General features: G+C 41.0%; 1 protein-coding gene across 1 annotated transcript in view; it reads left to right on the top strand.

Annotated features, from left to right (window-relative positions):
* The window catches only part of LOC149214897 (uncharacterized), an 80,902-nt gene extending 68,790 nt beyond the window's left edge, over positions 1 to 12,112 (top strand). Inside the window, exon 5 of the mRNA XM_089392445.1 lies at positions 11,985 to 12,112. Coding sequence (XP_089248571.1) covers positions 11,985 to 12,025 — 41 coding nt within the window. The 3' untranslated portion in view covers positions 12,026 to 12,112. The remainder of the gene's footprint in view (positions 1 to 11,984) is intronic.
* The last annotated feature ends 5,047 nt before the right edge of the window (positions 12,113 to 17,159 follow it).

Raw genomic sequence — 17,159 nt, 5'->3', positions numbered from 1 at the left:
TCTAAGCAGTCCAAGGCAGAGTTAGAATCAAAGCTCCAAGCGGGGGCCACATGACCATCTAGCTCCTCTTCGGAAAAGGGAGTAGAATGGTTATCGGCAGAGTCTACGATAGCCTGATATCTAAGCTCAGCTGCAGATATAGGAAACGCCATTCCATTAACTTGCCCTTCAACTAATGTGGTCGTAGGTGAAGGCAAGGTCCAAGGGTCGGAAAAATGATGAGTTCGGAAGAACTCCTCTCGAGAAGATTCCTTGGATGATGAAATAGCATTGATTCTTGCAAAAGGAGAGGGAAGATCAAACGTACCCATCAATGAGGAATACATCCCTACTCCTAAATTCTCAGTCGGCGGGCGAGGGTTATCCACCAAAGGAACAGTAGAGTCGGAGGTTGCTTGAGGATCGATTGGAGCATAGTCCAATTGATCAACCTTAACGATTTTCCCCTCATGAGGAAAGCAAATGACACGAAACAAAGTCGAAACAACGGCTTCCATCTCGTACACCCAGTTCCTTCCTAATAGGAGATTATAGTCTAGGTTAGCATCTACGACTTCAACTTCGATATTAACGACCTTCCCTCCAACACATATAGGAAAGGCCGGGATAATCCCATGCGGCTTGTGAGAATGGCCATCAAATGCAGTTAAGACGGTTGGTGAAGGAACAGCCGAAGGTGAACCAATAGCCTTCCAACAAGACATGGACATGACGCATGTGGAAGCTCCTTCATCTATAACGGTGCGAAAAATATTGATTTTCCGGTATGTTGACTTTACTTGAAAAGCCATATGATGAGGGAGTCTCTTTTTGACATTTGACATGTCAAAAGAGAGCACTAGAGAGTTAGCTGAATCGACTGCTCCAATGGCGGAGAGTAAAGCACTTCTCTGAGACGGACACGACTGGAGAACTTCCAAAGCGGACATAGCACATGGGCTTTGAGCCAAATCCTCCACAATGGAGTAATTTTGAGCAGCTCTAGCATTGGGGTTAATTGTCGCGCGTTTGGCGGAACCTTTCGGTATCCTAGGTACAGTCTCAACAGGAGGTCGCTCAATATGAAGGTCATTACTTCCGGGAACCGTTTTATCCTTAGATGTTTCGGCTTCACCATAATCACGTGACCGAGTAGTCACGTTAACGTTTGAACCCATCATAAAAACATTTGATGCTTTTTCCCCTTCCTGGTTGCCCCCTGAGGAGGTCCCAGGATTCGAATTTGCGCCAGCAAGAAGTTGCTGCCCTTGGGGAAACGGGTTAGTCAACACAGCTTGCGAACTAGAAGTCCCTTGCTGTGCTAACAAGCGCTGAGCGTCTTCGATTCTAGGGCAAAGATGAGTTAGATGGTCCCCACTGCATAACTTGCAAGGAAACTTGACTTTCTTTCTCGACTCACCCTTGCCACCACCAGCGTTGTTGCCGGATTTATTCGCATCGGGCTTCCCATCCGAGTTCTTCTTTTTACCACGTCCTTTCTTTTTCCCATTGGAATTTTGATTTCCTTTGGGGTTATCGGATTGGACGGCGTTAATGGAAGAATTTTGGGAAGCAGGAGGATTAGACATTGTGACTTGGTTGTTAGGAGCAGTTTGTAATGACAACTGCTGCAATTGATTCAACAAGTTCACTGTAGTCGAGTCTACAGACCCCACGATACCATCCGCATGCGGACCTGGCTTTGGCTTAGCTAAATCAACCTTAGATCCAGGAGCATCTGGCAAGTACTTTTGGAGGATCCCAGACTGAGAGTAGATCAGTTCTAATTGCTGGGCCCTGAAAATGGCTTGCTCCTCAGAATAGACCCCAGACATGGAGACATCCTTGGAGATCTCAGGTTGCAAAGACTTCAAAAACCACTCTAGACGGTACTCCGGAGGGATTTCGGCTTTAATGAGCCTTTTTCTCCGTCTCCATTCCTGTATGTGATCAGAAATGTGGGTTGCCTTATCCTGACGAAAGGTAGCCAGAAGTTCAGTTCCGGCATCATAGCGGACAGGCAACTGAAAGTGATTCAAGAAGATATTAGCTAAGTCTGCGAACGATGTAAAGCTGCCCCCTGGCAACTCTATGTACCATTTAGCCGCATTACCAGTCAAGGTGCGTTGAAAGAGTCTCAACCTAACCGAATCTTCGATGAGGGAGTTAGATGAGCACCACAAATGGAATGTGGTTACATGATCGCCCGGATCTTCACCGCTCTTCCCTTCGAATTTTGGGATGTCCGAAGGGAGTTTGGTTGGGACCGGAGGCCAGGCTGGATTGTATCTGATAGGGTCGTTCGTTAGCTTAGTGAGATCTGGCAAGTTTAACGTTGCCAGAAATGGAAGCCTAGGAGGACCTAGGGGATTCCACCCAGACTGGGCAGAACTCCCCAAGTTCTGAAAAGATTGTCCTGGGATTTGAGAGGCACCAGGCTGCCCCAAGTGACCAGTAGAACCAGCTGAACCAAAGGGCAAGCCTTGTGGTCCAGCAAAATTCGGAGTTTGACCAACTCCTGCCGTATAAGCTCCATAGCTTGCAAAGTTTCCTCCTAAAGAATTGTAAGGAGTCGATAACCCCTGATATGGGTTCCAAGCCGAAGCGAGGGGAGGGATACTTTGAAACATGCTAACCGTGGAATACGGCCTACTTCCTTGTTGGCCAATGAATGGATTCGCAGTTCCTGCGTTACTAGCCCCAGGGTTATTCCAACCTTGGAAAGGATTGCTGCTTTGTCCTATTGAAGAAAAAGGCATGGATCCTACCGTTGGGTTGGAATGTGGAATATGACCACTTCCAAAAGGAAAACCCTGAAATGAAGCCGATCCGCCCATCATGGACGTAGCGGCACTGAACGGAACTGACGGAATACCCTGTGATTGGGTGCCAAAAAGGAAGGAACCAGTACTAAAAGGATTGGTTTGGGCATTTCCACTCGTGGACGGAATGGAGGTAGACCCAACCAAAGATGTGCTAGCAAACGATCCGAACAAGGAAGCGGAGGGGATGGAAATGGTTCCTCCCCCTTGCACCGATGTTGGGGTTTGCATAGTCGCAGCACTCGTGGAAGCCATGCTTCCAGTAGTGATCATAAATGGTAAGCGCGTAGCGTAACCTGGACTCGCTGGTCTATATAATGGAGGTCCAACGTATTGCAATACGTCTGGGTAACTAGATGGTAGTGGAGAATTTGGAATCACTAATGATTCTGAAAGTTCTTCTACCTCTACGTTATCCTCCGCTTGAAAGCGAACTTGAGAAAAGACTGGAGCGTCCCTCTCTTGTTCAAAAGTACCAGGCCTTGCTTGGCCGCTAATATCCCCGAGAGGAGGATCAATCCCCGATGCGTCAGCCGGCGTGGGACGGACCCCACCGGTAGTATTCCCTCTGCGCCTTCTAGGAGAAGGCTCTAAACTAGGTGGCGAGAGACCACGAAGTCTTCGAGACCGTCTTGGAGACCGGTCAGCCACTTTGAATTCTTTTGTTAAGATCTAACTAAAGACTCAAAAAAAATTAAAAGCTAAGCCGACTAGGAGCACAGAGCACACAGAATAAAGTTCCTAAAGATACAGCCAGTCAAACAACTTTCAAGTATTTCCGCTCCGGGTGATTGAGACCGGACACCAAAATACGAGAAAGTGAATCAAAGGGCCTTCCGAGGATAGTCTGGGATGATGAGGGCCCAGTCCTATCAGCGAAGGTATCAGAGGAAGTTACGCTGACCTCCTAACAACAGTCTGCGCCGGTGCAAGCCCCCAAGCTTCGCAAGGGTGCCCTCCGGAAGTACTGTCGAGAGTGATACAACGTCGACCTCAGGTGCCACGGGATTCCCCTCCGCAACCACCTATGCAGATCCCTATGAGAGGCAACTATGGGTACCAACTCGTCGCAGAAGCCAGGCGGAACAGTCGTGAGGTAAGTTCGGACAAGTAGGAGAGGGGGTATCTCTCTTCCCTGTCTTCACAGACCCTCGTGCTTAACTCCCAGATCCGGAGCTTTCCTGGTCTCCCTAACGCTATTGGATTTACTCTCTTTAATCAGACTCTTATGTTTGACGTTTTGTGTGGCCTTGGAGAGTTAACTCTCCACTCGCCTAATCCAAGGCCCTAAAATCCTAAACTTGTTGGTGTAATAACTAAAACAAAAAGTTCTAGTGGATTTTAATTAAGCGCTTGATTTTATTAGGCTGTTCTTTAAGTCAAAGGTAATGGAGGTGAAACTTGTGGTGTTTTATGGACGCAAAAGAAATTAATAAAACCTAGCTACATGCACATGCACTTTTGTTTTCGATGAATAGCAATTTCTATGAGGTTCAGAAGGCACTTGTAATATAAACAAAAATTTTTTTTCTTTTTCTTTTCAGACTCCACACTCACAAAAACTAACAAAACTAAATATGCCTAAAAAGAGATGCAAATCTTTCCCTAATGCAAGAACTAAATGTGGATGCACAATTCAAAGACTACTCTAAAAACAAAGAAGGAAAGTTGCTGCTTTACCAAATTTTGTCTTGCCACTGAAATGCTTAGATAGAAGATGATTTGTTACTAATCATTTCGTCCAAACAATAAAAACAAGTTTTAAGATAAAAAACAAGGCACTTTCACTTCGCGAAAAAGGAAATCAGATGAGAAGCAAGTTTAAGAAAGCGAAACTCAAAAACTTTCAAAAGATTTTCTTTCAATCAAACCAAAAAGTCTTTTTCAAAGGAAAACTCTCAAAAAAAAATGACACTAATGATTGATAAACAAGCCACCAAACACTTTTGTGAATTGACACCTTTCAAATGATGAAAACTCAACAAAAATAAAATGTGTTCGAAAACGCTTTTGACAATCAAAAGCAGCAATGAAAGTCCAAAATATCAAAAGACAAGTTTCAAGAAACTGGTAACAAGCAAATTTCCCGAAACAAAGGAGTAAATGGTCATAAAAACGATTTCGTTAAGCAAACATAAATGTCATGAAAACAAAATGGACACAAAGATTTGAAGACAATCTTCCCACTCCGCCGAAACAGAGCAATCAAGATTCTTAAACAGAAACCTTGTGTGTCAAAAATCAATGACGCTTGCAATCAACGAAAAACAAGACTAGCACTCCTTATAACTAGAGAGAGTTCGAAACAAGATGCCCCCTGTTAAACAGAGAACTGTCACTGGGAATTGACTGTTTTAAACTGACCCAAACCACCAGACAGACATTCAGCCAAAAGAAAAATTATAAATCTTGAAAATTATGTGATATACGCGCCTGCAATTATTTGCAGAATGCGTGTACACGCGACTGTAACTAAGGAAACCTGCGTATACGCGGGTTTACTTAGTGCAACTTGCGTATATACGCTTCTGTAATCCAGAAAAAGTGCGTATATGAAGTGTTTCAAGAAAAATAAAAAACACAAACTGAAAAACTGGAAAAGCTTGGAGTTCAAGAAAATATCAGACAGTCAGAACCAACAAACAGAGGGACTGAGCCTTGATTGGCTTGAGGACTACCCAAACTAGGAACAACAAGAGTGTTGTCCCCAGCGGAGTCGCCAATTCTGGTTGAAGGGAAAATACCCCTAGGGTCCTTTGGGCTAAGACTCTACCAGACTGAAAATTGCTTATACAAAGAAACACACACACACAGCCATCTTTTTTACTTTTAAGCAAATTCTAATGTTTAGGGTACATACCTAAGGTCCTACGTTCGAGAAGACCGTTAGGGTGCAAACCCTTCTTGGAGTTCCCTTCTTCTTTCTCTGACCTGCAAGACAAACAAATCAAAGAACACAACAGTACATGTATAGAAGTTTATGTATAAATCATCTTTATGCTATAAAGTTAGTTATAAAAAATCTTTAAGTAACCACTTTCATAAGAATTCAACACAAGAATCTCATAAGCATAAAGAAAGATTATTCGGGAACAAAGACGTGTTTCTTTATATATAAAGGCAAATAAAGTACATATATCGGAAAGATATCACCTGAACACCTTCAGCAGGCTCCAAGCAAGCTTCCTCCCGGATTCGTTCCAGCCTCCAGCCTCCAACAAGAGCTCCTTCCAAGTCTTACTCAATGATGATGTCAAGGATGAATGATCACCAATACACATGGAAACAAGGGTTTCCTATGCAAAATGGGGGAAGTGCAGAATGCACCAAGGACTTCAGACCTGGTCTAAGGGAAAAATCTCAGCATAATAATCTTGCTCTCCTTTCTCTCCCTTTGGCCTTCCCTTTGATGTCTTTTTATACCCTCTCCAAAGTAGTTTTTTAGTTAGGAGTTGGTTGGGATCAGTTGGGCCACGGGCACTAACAGGTGATCCAGCAGGTAAACCCGCGATCACCGCCCGAAAAAGAGGAAATTATATTTTTTTAAGTGTTTTAATAGATACACGCGGGTTGGGTATGACAGACCCGCGTGTACACGCGTTTAACACAGGGCAAAGTCGCGTATAGGGAATAAAACACTGTTTTTTAAATTTTTGGACCAGGTCTGGAAGGAGGGGTTGCCCTAGGCCATAAGTGCAGCATCACAAACCATAAGAGTGAGATTTGGAGCTATAACAAAGTCGATGGGTTTGGAGATAGACACAATTTACATCAAGGGAGCAAGGCAGATTGAATTCCCTAGTTTGTAGTTTTCAATGATGGCGCAGTTCGAGCCAGGGAAAGAGCATCAGAGAGAGGAAGAAACAAAGATTTGGGAAGAGCATGATTCCAGAGAGATTCCCAGTAATTTTCCAGTGTCAGAGAGACAGGAGAAGGGAGGCCGAAATATCTGTAGAGAGGGTCGCTACAGCGAGTGCGAATAGCTAGAAACCCTAGTGCGAGTTGTCGAAAGAGGTTCGATTAAGTTGCCAAAGGTTGAATCAATGTCCGGAAGGCAAAGAAAAAAATTTCCATAGGCAGAGGGAGGCTAGAAGTCCCAAATGAGGGTAGATCCATGGTTGTTCAACAGTGCACATTTCAGGCAGTAGGGCGAGTTGCTAGTGTTGGGTGCGAGCAGGCCAGAGGAGGTCTAGTTGATTTGCAGAGGAGATCTTAGATCTCCAATGTATTTTTCCAGTGTATTTCTGGAAGTTTTCCAGTTGGGCAACCATTTTTAATATTTCTCTCCAATTGCTGCATAATAATAAAACCCTCATCTGTTGCACCGGTTTTCCCTTTGACATTTTTCCGGGGACTATTTTCCAAAAACAATGGTGTCATTACTTTGTGTGTACATCTATTTCTTAGTCCCTGTTTTTTATTTGCGCAACGTATTTTATTAGTGAAGAATTGCAATGTGGTTTATTTGTTATTTATCGTTAATAATTTAATAGAAGACAAATAAATTGTCAAGTGAGAAGAATAATACTCAATTGTTGCAGTTCAAGGAATTTTCACAATTTTCAATTACAAATTTGCTTAAGAATAATAAAATACTCATTTGCAGAATTGGTTTTCTCCACTTTGGGGTATTTCCAGGGACAATTAGTCCAAAATTATAGGTGTTTATTATTTTGCGTGTGCAATATTTTCCGAGTTCATATGATTTAATTTTCGTGAAGTTGCAATAGTGTTTTATTCAGTATTTGCCGCATAAAATTTGTAAAAGACAAATAATTTGTTTCAGATAGGTGAATAATAACCAATAATTGCAACAATATTAAAAATTTCACACTAGGGGTTACACATTTTGGTGGGTAACACCTCCCCTCTCTATTTTTATTTTATGTGCTAGAATACTCTAATAAGGCCGACATGAATGGAATTGAGGAAGTGAACTATTTTTTGTTCTTTTAGAATCACATATGAAAAACATGTGAAGCATGGAGCTAGATCCTCTAAAACAAGAACAAATTTCACACTACGGGTTACACATTTTGGTGGGTAACACCTCCCCTCTGTATTTTTATTCTATGTGCTAGAATACTCTAAGAAGGCCGACATGAATGGAATTGAGGAAGTGAACTATTTTTTGTTCTTTTAGAATTACATATGCAAAAGATGTGAAGCATGGAGCTAGATCCACTAAAACAAGAACAAATACAACAACCATGGTAAATAGACCCTCTCTTTTTGGCCAAAGTTTTCCTTTTCTTAATATTTCCATTGGACCCTAAGTGACTTAAGTTATCTCCTTAGCAAAGCCATCCCTTGAAGAGTGGGAAGTAGGCCAAGTCACACAATATTTTTTTTATAATTTTGGTGATTATGTCATTTCTCTATGATGAGTGTCAATCTAGTTCATCCTTTGGATGGCTCCCTTTGGGTTGAAGCCACTGATAGTGGATTTGAATTACTCTTGGGAAAGTCCCTTCTTACCCCTTTTCTATTTCTTTCATGGGAGATATCTTATCCTTGCCTATCTTTTGACCTTCTAAATTCTTTCATTATTGCTTTGTTAGTTTTTTGGGTTATTCCAAAAGGGTTTTCACCTAGCTAGGAGAGTGCTAGGTCTCCTAGTTCCTAGGAGATGCTTGATGGACATATGGATGACTTAGTTTGGGTGGATGATTGACCTTGTTTAGAGTGATAGCATGATGCATTTACTTGATATGTTGTTATCCTAAAACATTATGACTAATCCATTGGGTGCACACAATGGGGGGTTAGTTGCTTGATTAGGAGAGATACCTACCTTAGAGGAGGAGTTCTAGGTTCTTAGCCCTATGGAGTTTGGACACTTGACTTGAGTGTGAAAATTCCTAAACCGGAATCCCTGCTGCAGCAACTGATGATATTTCTCCTATTTGTTAGATTCCTTCAAACAAATTACTTGCAGTGTCTTACGAAAAATATCGAAATACATACACTGCAGCCTTCACTTAATTAAATATAATGCGGAAACAAGAAATTGAGCAGGAAAGAAAATACAACACAATAACATCGTTATTTTTGGACAAATGTCCCTGGAAAAAACCCAATGTGGGAAAACCGGTGCAACAGATTTGAGGGTTTTATTATTATGCAGTAGTAATTCTGTGTACAATTTCGTGGATGCTCAACTAGCAATCCGATACAGAGAGAAACTGGACAAAACAAATAGTGAGATGCTCTCACTTTGTCAATGGAAGAATCTGAGTCGATCACGCTGGACTGTAGCCTCTGCGTGGTCTCTACACAGAACTGCGTAAGCCTCACACAACTCTGTGTCACCCTTGCTGGGAATCCTGCTGCTCCTCCTTCAGATCTTCTGCTGGTTGGAAGTTCTGAATTTCTGCCTCCCTGTCTCACACCCCGGCTCCCGACTTCTGAAACTCGATTTCCTCAGTAGGAATTCGATCTCCCTCTAAGGCCTGTGCTGCCACTGCGTCACCTCTGCGTGGGCCAACATCTGCCTCTCTCTGGATGTCGTTCTTCCCTCTCTGTCTTGTACTCTCCGACCCAGGAAAAATTCCCTCTTCCGGATGATATCTCTGCCCTTCATTGCAAAATATCACTTGATCACTCCTCTAGCAACTGCGGCGTCGCCCTCTCTAAGAAATTCGATCTTCTTGATCTTTCTCGGTGTGTTTTCCAAATGACCCTCAAGCCTCCTTAAATAATCTTCTCGTTGACATTCAACGACCCATATTAGAGGCTAATAAATGGCTAAGATCATTTCCGCTTGATCCTTGTCTTCTTCTAGAAGTTACACTGACAGTTTAGATTAATACCCGTTAATTATTTTAATTTCCTAAGTTTAGACTTAGAGTCCCATTAAAAAAATTAATTATTTTAATAACACAGTCTCTGGGTGGAATTTCCCAAAACCCTTTCTGGGTTCTTTGGAATACATGTGCCCAAGCCTCCCTACAAAATTTGAGACTTAGAGCACATCTGAAGCTACTAGAAATCAACATTGAGGACGCTTGGGTCAAGGAGAATACTTCATGGAGTTTGAGCATGGACCTAGACACCTATGTTGAGAAGCATTGGAGCATAATAACCAACATGACACACATGTTGAGGTATGTTGGGAAAAAAGTGCATGTGATACAAAACTAGAGGAATACCTTCAATGATGACACTTAGAGAGTGAAACACCATGGAATAGGGAGTGGTGTTGGTCTAGCATGTGTTGGAGATTGCACCATCTTAGAGAGGTGGGCATTGAACCCAAGGAGGATTATGGTTGGATGGTGTACCATGTTGGGTTTTTGTAAAAACCTAATATGGTACTTATTATCATTGTATTGTGTATACTATAGTACTCAATGTGGGTTTGCCTTGTTGGTTACTTGTATGGACTTAGTTCATGTTTTATGTTGGCCTCCCTCTCCTATTTTGAATAAAGGGACATGTTAAATTCTTTTATACCAAAGCTGATTTACTTAAACAATTCCTTAAAAAATTAAGGAATATTTATCTCAATTATTTTTAAAATTGTTAATAAAATAAACACATTGGTGTATTAACTCAGAAAATAAATTGCAGCGGAAGTAAGCTAAGTAAATCAATTACACTACAATATCAAATTTGTTCCCAACACAATCTTACTTCATATTAAATTCCTTAGCAAAATTTGGGCTTAGACCCATAGAGAATACACAGAAAAATAACATTGTTGGAACCTGGAACTCGACCCTACTAGGAAAAATCGTCCTCAAGGAAATTGACCTTTGGAAATTGGCACTATTGAAGCAATGAGGTACAATAGATGTCAGACATCAGTAGCGTGTGGTAGTCCAACTATAGATTGTTCATTAGGAGAGATGAATGGATAGTGGAGTATAGTGGAGAACACCTTCTTAACTAAGAGGGAGTGTTAGTTTTTGATGGATATGGTAGCATCAAATAGGTGTTCTAGTCTCCAAGGTGTTAGAGAGGTTAAGGAACACAAGACCTCCAAAAGCCAAAAAAGGTTTTGAGAGAAAACTCTTAGAAACCTCTCAATTAATTTAATTGATCAATAATTAAAAATACCTACGTCTAACTTAGGAAAAATTATTAATTAATGGGTATTAATTGAGGAAATCGATTTTTCTCTAGAGACTTATATTGATGGAGTCAAAATGATCTAAGCCATCGGTCATTATTATATTTTAGCCGTTGATGCTCCAATGAGGGATTATAAGAGCAAGTCAATGGGGTTGGAGATTGACATTGTTTACATCAAGGGAGCAAGGGAGATAGAATACCCCAGTTCGTTGTTTTCAGTGAGGGCGTAGTTCGAGCTAGGGAAAGAGCATCAGAGAGAGGAAGAAACAGAGATTTGGGAAGAGCAGGATTCTTGAGAGATTCACAGTTATTTTCCAGTGTCAGAGAGACGGGAGAAGGGAGGTCGAAATATCTGTAGAGAGGGCCGCTACAACTAGTGCGAATAGCTAGAAACCCTAGTGTGAGTTGCTGCAAGAGGTTTGATTTAGTTTCCTGAGGCCAAATCAATGTCCGAAGGTAGAGAAAATACATTCCAGAGGTAGAGGGAGGCCAAAAGTCCTAATTGAGGGCAGATCCAGGGTTGTACGAGTCACTAAGAGCCAATAGTGCGCATTTCAGGCAGCAGGGTGAGTTTCCAGTGTGAGGTACGAGCAGGCCAGAGGAGGTAGAGTTGGTTTGCAGAAGAGATATTGGATCTCCTGTGTATTGCCAAAGGTTTTCCAGTTGGCAACTAGTTTTAATATTTCTGTCAAATTGTTGCATAATAATAAAACCCTTATCTGTTGCACCGGTTTTCCCTTTAGCGTTTTTCCAGGGACTATTTTCCATAAATGACGATGTCATTATTTTGTGTGTGCAACTATTTCTTAGTTCCCGCTTTTTATTTCTGTAGTGTTGGTGAAGAACTGCAATGTGGTTTATCTGTTATTAGTCGTTAATAATTTAATACAAGACAAATAAACTGTTAAGTTAGAAGAATATTACTCAATTGCTGCAGTTCAAGGAATTTTCACAATTTTCAATTACAAATTTGTTGAAGAATAATAAAATACTCATCTATAGAACTGGTTTTCCCCACTTTCAGTTTTTTCTTGGGACAATTAGTCCAAAAATATCGGATTGATAAATGAAATGAACAGTAAATTCACTTTCCGCCTGTACATCCAGGTAGCATAATAGATAACTGTCATTTTTGGCGCCGTTGTTGAGGAGACTATCGGCCGGGCATATACCGGTGGGGAATGAGGGTCTTATCTTGGCATCCATTTAATCAATGCCCCTCCCTGTGTCAACCTCCAGGTCCGGTCAGTGGGAACACATCATGCCAGGGAGTCTTTTTATCGAAAAAATGAAATAAAGACAGTCATAGCTATATGTTGCTATTAGCATGGTAATTGAAACATATAGCTATTCTATGAGAAAAGCAATTCTATTTGAAATTGTCTCTCACTTCCTAGTTAGTTCCTCCAAGTAGATGGATGAGGGAGAATGAACTTGCTCCGATGTCTATTATTTTTTGTGTGTGCAATATTTTCTGAATTCATGTGATTTAATTTTTGTGAAGTTGCAATAGTGTTTTATTCAGTGTTTGCCACATAAAATTTTCAAAAGACAAATAATATATTTTATATAGGTGAATAATAACCAGTAACTGCAACAATATTAAAAATTTCACACTAGGGGTTACACATTTTGGTGGGTAACACCTCCCCTCTCTATTTTTATTTTATGTGCTAGAATAGTCTAAGAAGGCCAACATGAATGGATTTGAGGAAGTGAACCATTTTCTGTTCTTTTAGAAACACATATTCAAAACATGTGAAGCATGGAGCTAGATCCTCTAAAACAAGAACAAATACAACAACCATGGTAAATAGACCCTCTCTTTTTGGCCAAAGTTTTCCTTTTCTTAATATTTCCATTGGACCCTGAGTGACTTAAGTTATCTCCTTAGCAAAGCCATCTCTGGAAGACTGGGAAGTAGGCCCAGTCACTCATTATTTTATTGTAATTTTGGTTACTATGTCATTTCTCTATGATGAGTGTCAATGTAGTTCATCCTTTGGATGGCTCCTTTTGGGTTGGAGCCACTGTTAGTGGATTTGAATTACTCTTGGGAAATTCCCTTCTTACCCCTTTTCTATTTCTCTCATGGGAGATTTCTTATCCTTTCCTGTCTTTTGACCTTCTAAATTATCTCATTATTGGTTTTTTATCTGTTTGGGTTATTCCAAAAGGGTTTTCACATAGCTAGAAGAGTGCTAGGTCTCCTGGTTCTTAGTAGATGCTTGATGGACATATGCATCACTTAGTTTGGGTGGATGATTGACCTTGTTTAGAGTGATATCATGATGCATTTATTTGGGAGGTTGTTATCCTAATTAGCATTATGACTATGAATTACTCTTGGGAAATTTCCTTCTTACCTCTTTTCTATTTCTCTCATGGGAGATTTCTTATCCTTTCCTGTCTTTTGACCTTCTAATTTCTCTCATTGTTGGTTTTTTATCTTTTTGGGTCGTTCCAAAAGGGTTTTCACATATCTAGAAGAGTGCTAGGTCTCCTGGTTCTTAGTAGATGCTTGATGGACATATGGATGACTTAGTTTGGGTGGATGATTGACCTTGTTTAGAGTGATAGCATGATGCATTTATTTGGGAGGTTGTTATCCTAATTAACATTATGACTAATCCATTGGGTGCATACAATGGGGGGTTAGTTGCTTGATTACGAGAGTTACCTACCTCAGAGGAGGAGTTCTAGACACTTAGCCCTATGGAATTTGGACACTTGACTTGAGGACGCTTGGGTCGAGGAGCATACATCATGGAAGTTGAGAATGGACCTATACACCTATGTTGAGAAGAATTGCAGCATAATAATCAACTTGACACACATGTTGAGGTATGTTGGGCAAAAAAATGCATGTGATACAAAAGTAGAGGAGGAATCCTTGAATGAGGACACTTGGAGAGTGAAATTGTTAAAATATGCAGCTACGGTCAAATTCCACTTTGGAAAGCTCATTTGATGGAGTTGATGATTGTATTGAATTCCTCTTTTTGAGAGGACCAAAATCGACCTAAAGATCTCTCTAATCGAATAAGGGAAAGTGTACTTATGAAGAAAAGCCCACATATGTTCATTTGGGCAAGGTTTGCCCTAAAGCAAATTTGACACCCTTGGAAGCCTATAAAGACAAGTGACCTCAAGCTCATTTGGATATCACTAAGCATCTTATTCTTTTCTTCTTCATTGATTGGCTCACACATGTCTAAGGCAGGGATGACAACAAAAGTTCGCAAAAGTTCTGAAATTACAGGGTGTGAGGCTCGCATCTGTTTTAGGGTTTTTGGATTACAGTCACAGACACCTCATAGGGAAAATTTGAGCACAGTCACTGGCTTGCAGGCATCAAGGGTGCGAATGGAAGCCTCTAGTCGCTCGCACAACTCCTCATGCATGATTGCGAGAGTTACCTACCTCAGAGGAGGAGTTCTAGACACTTAGCCCTATGGAATTTGGACACTTGACTTGAGGACGCTTGGGTTGAGGAGCATACATCATGGAAGTTGAGAATGGACCTATACACCTATGTTGAGAAGAATTGCAGCATAATAATCAACTTGACACACATGTTGAGGTATGTTGGGCAAAAAAATGCATGTGATACAAAAGTAGAGGAGTAATCCTTGAATGAGGACACTTGGAGAGTGAAATTGTTAAAATATGCAGCTACGGTCAAATTCCACTTTGGAAAGCTCATTTGATGGAGTTGATGATTGTATTGAATTCCTCTTTTTGAGAGGACCAAAATCGACCTAAAGATCTCTCTAATCGAATAAGGGAAAGTGTACTTATGAAGAAAAGCCCACATATGTTCATTTGGGCAAGGTCTGCCCTAAAGCAAATTTGACACCCTTGGAAGCCTATAAATACAAGTGACCTCAAGCTCATTTGGATATCACTAAGCATCTTATTCTTTTCTTCTTCATTGATTGGCTCACACATGTCTAAGGCAGGGATGACAACAAAAGTTCGCAAAAGTTCTGAAATTACAGGGTGTGAGGCTCGCATCTGTTTTAGGGTTTTTGGATTACAGTCACAGACACCTCATAGGGAAAATTCGAGCACAGTCACTGGCTTGCAGGCATCAAGGGTGCGAATGGAAGCCTCTAGTCGCTCGCACAACTCCTCATGCATGTGACTGGAAAGTTTGACTAAAATTCACTGTTGACCGAAGTTGACTGCAGATGGGAAACATTGTCTCTGATATATTATGATGCTGGAAACTTATTTCTGAATGTTATTGGGTTGTTTTGCTGATGATATTGAATTGGGCTCATTGTACTCTCTGATGAGCATCTTATGACAATATTATAGAGGAATAATTTTAAAGGGTTTTCTTTGACCAATCATGGTATCTCTTGTTGATGTGTTGTCTCCTTTGTCATTGCATTTATTGTTCTATCTTCAATTATTGTTGATGAATGGAAAGACTAATTGTAATTGGAAAAATTGCTAATTGGATTTGGGCTAAAGTAATTGATACAACATAGAACAAACTCCATTAACAGGTTATTCCTCCCTTATCTAAAAATCTTCTCCCCACCTGTATGGATTCATTATTTAAAAACATAGAACAATCTGAAAACATGGTATCAAACCTAAGGTGAAGGACAAGCCCAAAAGGAGACAAGCATTGAAGCAATCATCTTTGGGAAAGTTGAAGGAGCCAATCTAGTCAAGTCAATATGTCTTACTTCTTCAAGGAAAATGAGAAGTTGGGTGACTCATCCAATTTTGCTGCATGGTAAGCCAAGTTGGAGATCATAGCTGATAACAATGATGTTTTGGACTACATTCAATGAAAAGTACCTGAGCCTCTAGAGAATGCTCCTCTTGTTGTCAAGAACAAACACAAGAAAGGTGAGTTAAAAGCAAAAAAAATAATAGTTGATGGTTTACAAGATAATTTACTTGCATATGTTGGAAACTTGAGAAGGTCTAAGGACATGTATGATAAGGTAGCTTGCATGTATGAAGTCAACAATTTGAATGAAATCATCTCCTTGAAAGCTCAACTCAGAGACACAAATATGAACAAAGGAGATTTTGTGCAATCATACATAACGAAGATATCTCGTCTTAGAGATCAATTGCAAAGAGTTGGGGAATCTGTGCCTGACAGGGAATTGGTAATTTTGACTCGAAGAGATTTCCCTCCTATTTGGGAAACCTTTATTACTACTATAAGCAACAATAACGTCCTCCCGTCATTTGATGAAATTGTTGGAAATCTCACTCAAGATCAATCAAGGATGATATCCACAGGAGAGCCCGCTGCATTAATCACTCATGACAAGAAGGAGAAGAAAGGGAAAGGAGGTCTATCAAGAAATCCTCCTTGTCATGTCCCTTCCTAAATTATTTTGGAGCAGTATTAATTTCTACATTTTGGGGCCAATTTTGGAGGTGATGGGGGCCCATTCGGTTTTATTAGGAGGCTAGAATTAGTAGAAGTTATTTCGATGTGGTTAAGTATACGTGGGGCCCACCCATACTACGGGAATACACATTCCCTAGTTCAATTTGCATGAAGGGGAAATCGATGGTTAGGTGAAAAATCCACGATGGAGGGAAAATGGATGGAAAAGTGCTCCACGAAATCTATATAAGGAAGACAACTCTCCTCATTTGGATATCTTATCTTTTGACATATTGAACTCAATCTTAGTTGCTCGAGCTGCTTAGCCAGGTTACTGTGTTGTTTAGCACACGAGTGTCTCCGAGTGGAGATCTCAACCCTTGTTTCGGTGGACTTCGAGTGCCAGCCTAGAAGGGATTTCTTCTTCATCTCAGTTCGTAGCAGCAGTAGGGAGATGAGTTACAACAACTGTAAGTCGAGTACCAACAGTAGGGGGAGTAACAACAGCGCAGGGATTGCACAGTCACAACGTGAGGTACTACGGGAAGTTGGGGAGATAGGAGCATCTTTCATCATTTTCAGGAGTATAGAGGGCAGCTATAGATAAGAGGGCCATCCTACACGCAACTCTCATTTCATCACATGTAGGATTGTGTCATCTCCTCCTTGACTGCACAGTCATTGGAGTGAGACTCTTTGGGGCAACACCATCCGGGGGAGTTTGGAGCTGGGAGGCTGGGAGATCATTTGGAGGGCCATTTAAGGAGGATTGCTGGAGTCGGGAGTGAAGATATTGACAAGATCAACCACAACAACAAAATTCGAAACTGGAGGAAGGCCAAGCTGTGAAGGGTCAATTTTTGAAGGTTGGAACCAGGGGAAACCCTTTCTGTGTTTTTCTGGGTTTTGGGCAA

Source organism: Pinus tabuliformis, chromosome 1_1 (genome assembly GCF_031772625.1).
Source record: "Pinus tabuliformis cultivar Carrire ecotype Pingquan chromosome 1_1, CPIR1, whole genome shotgun sequence".
NCBI lineage: Eukaryota > Viridiplantae > Streptophyta > Pinopsida > Pinales > Pinaceae > Pinus > Pinus tabuliformis.
The sequence above is the reverse complement of the archived record's forward strand: the minus strand, read 5'-3'. Positions and strand labels throughout refer to the sequence as shown.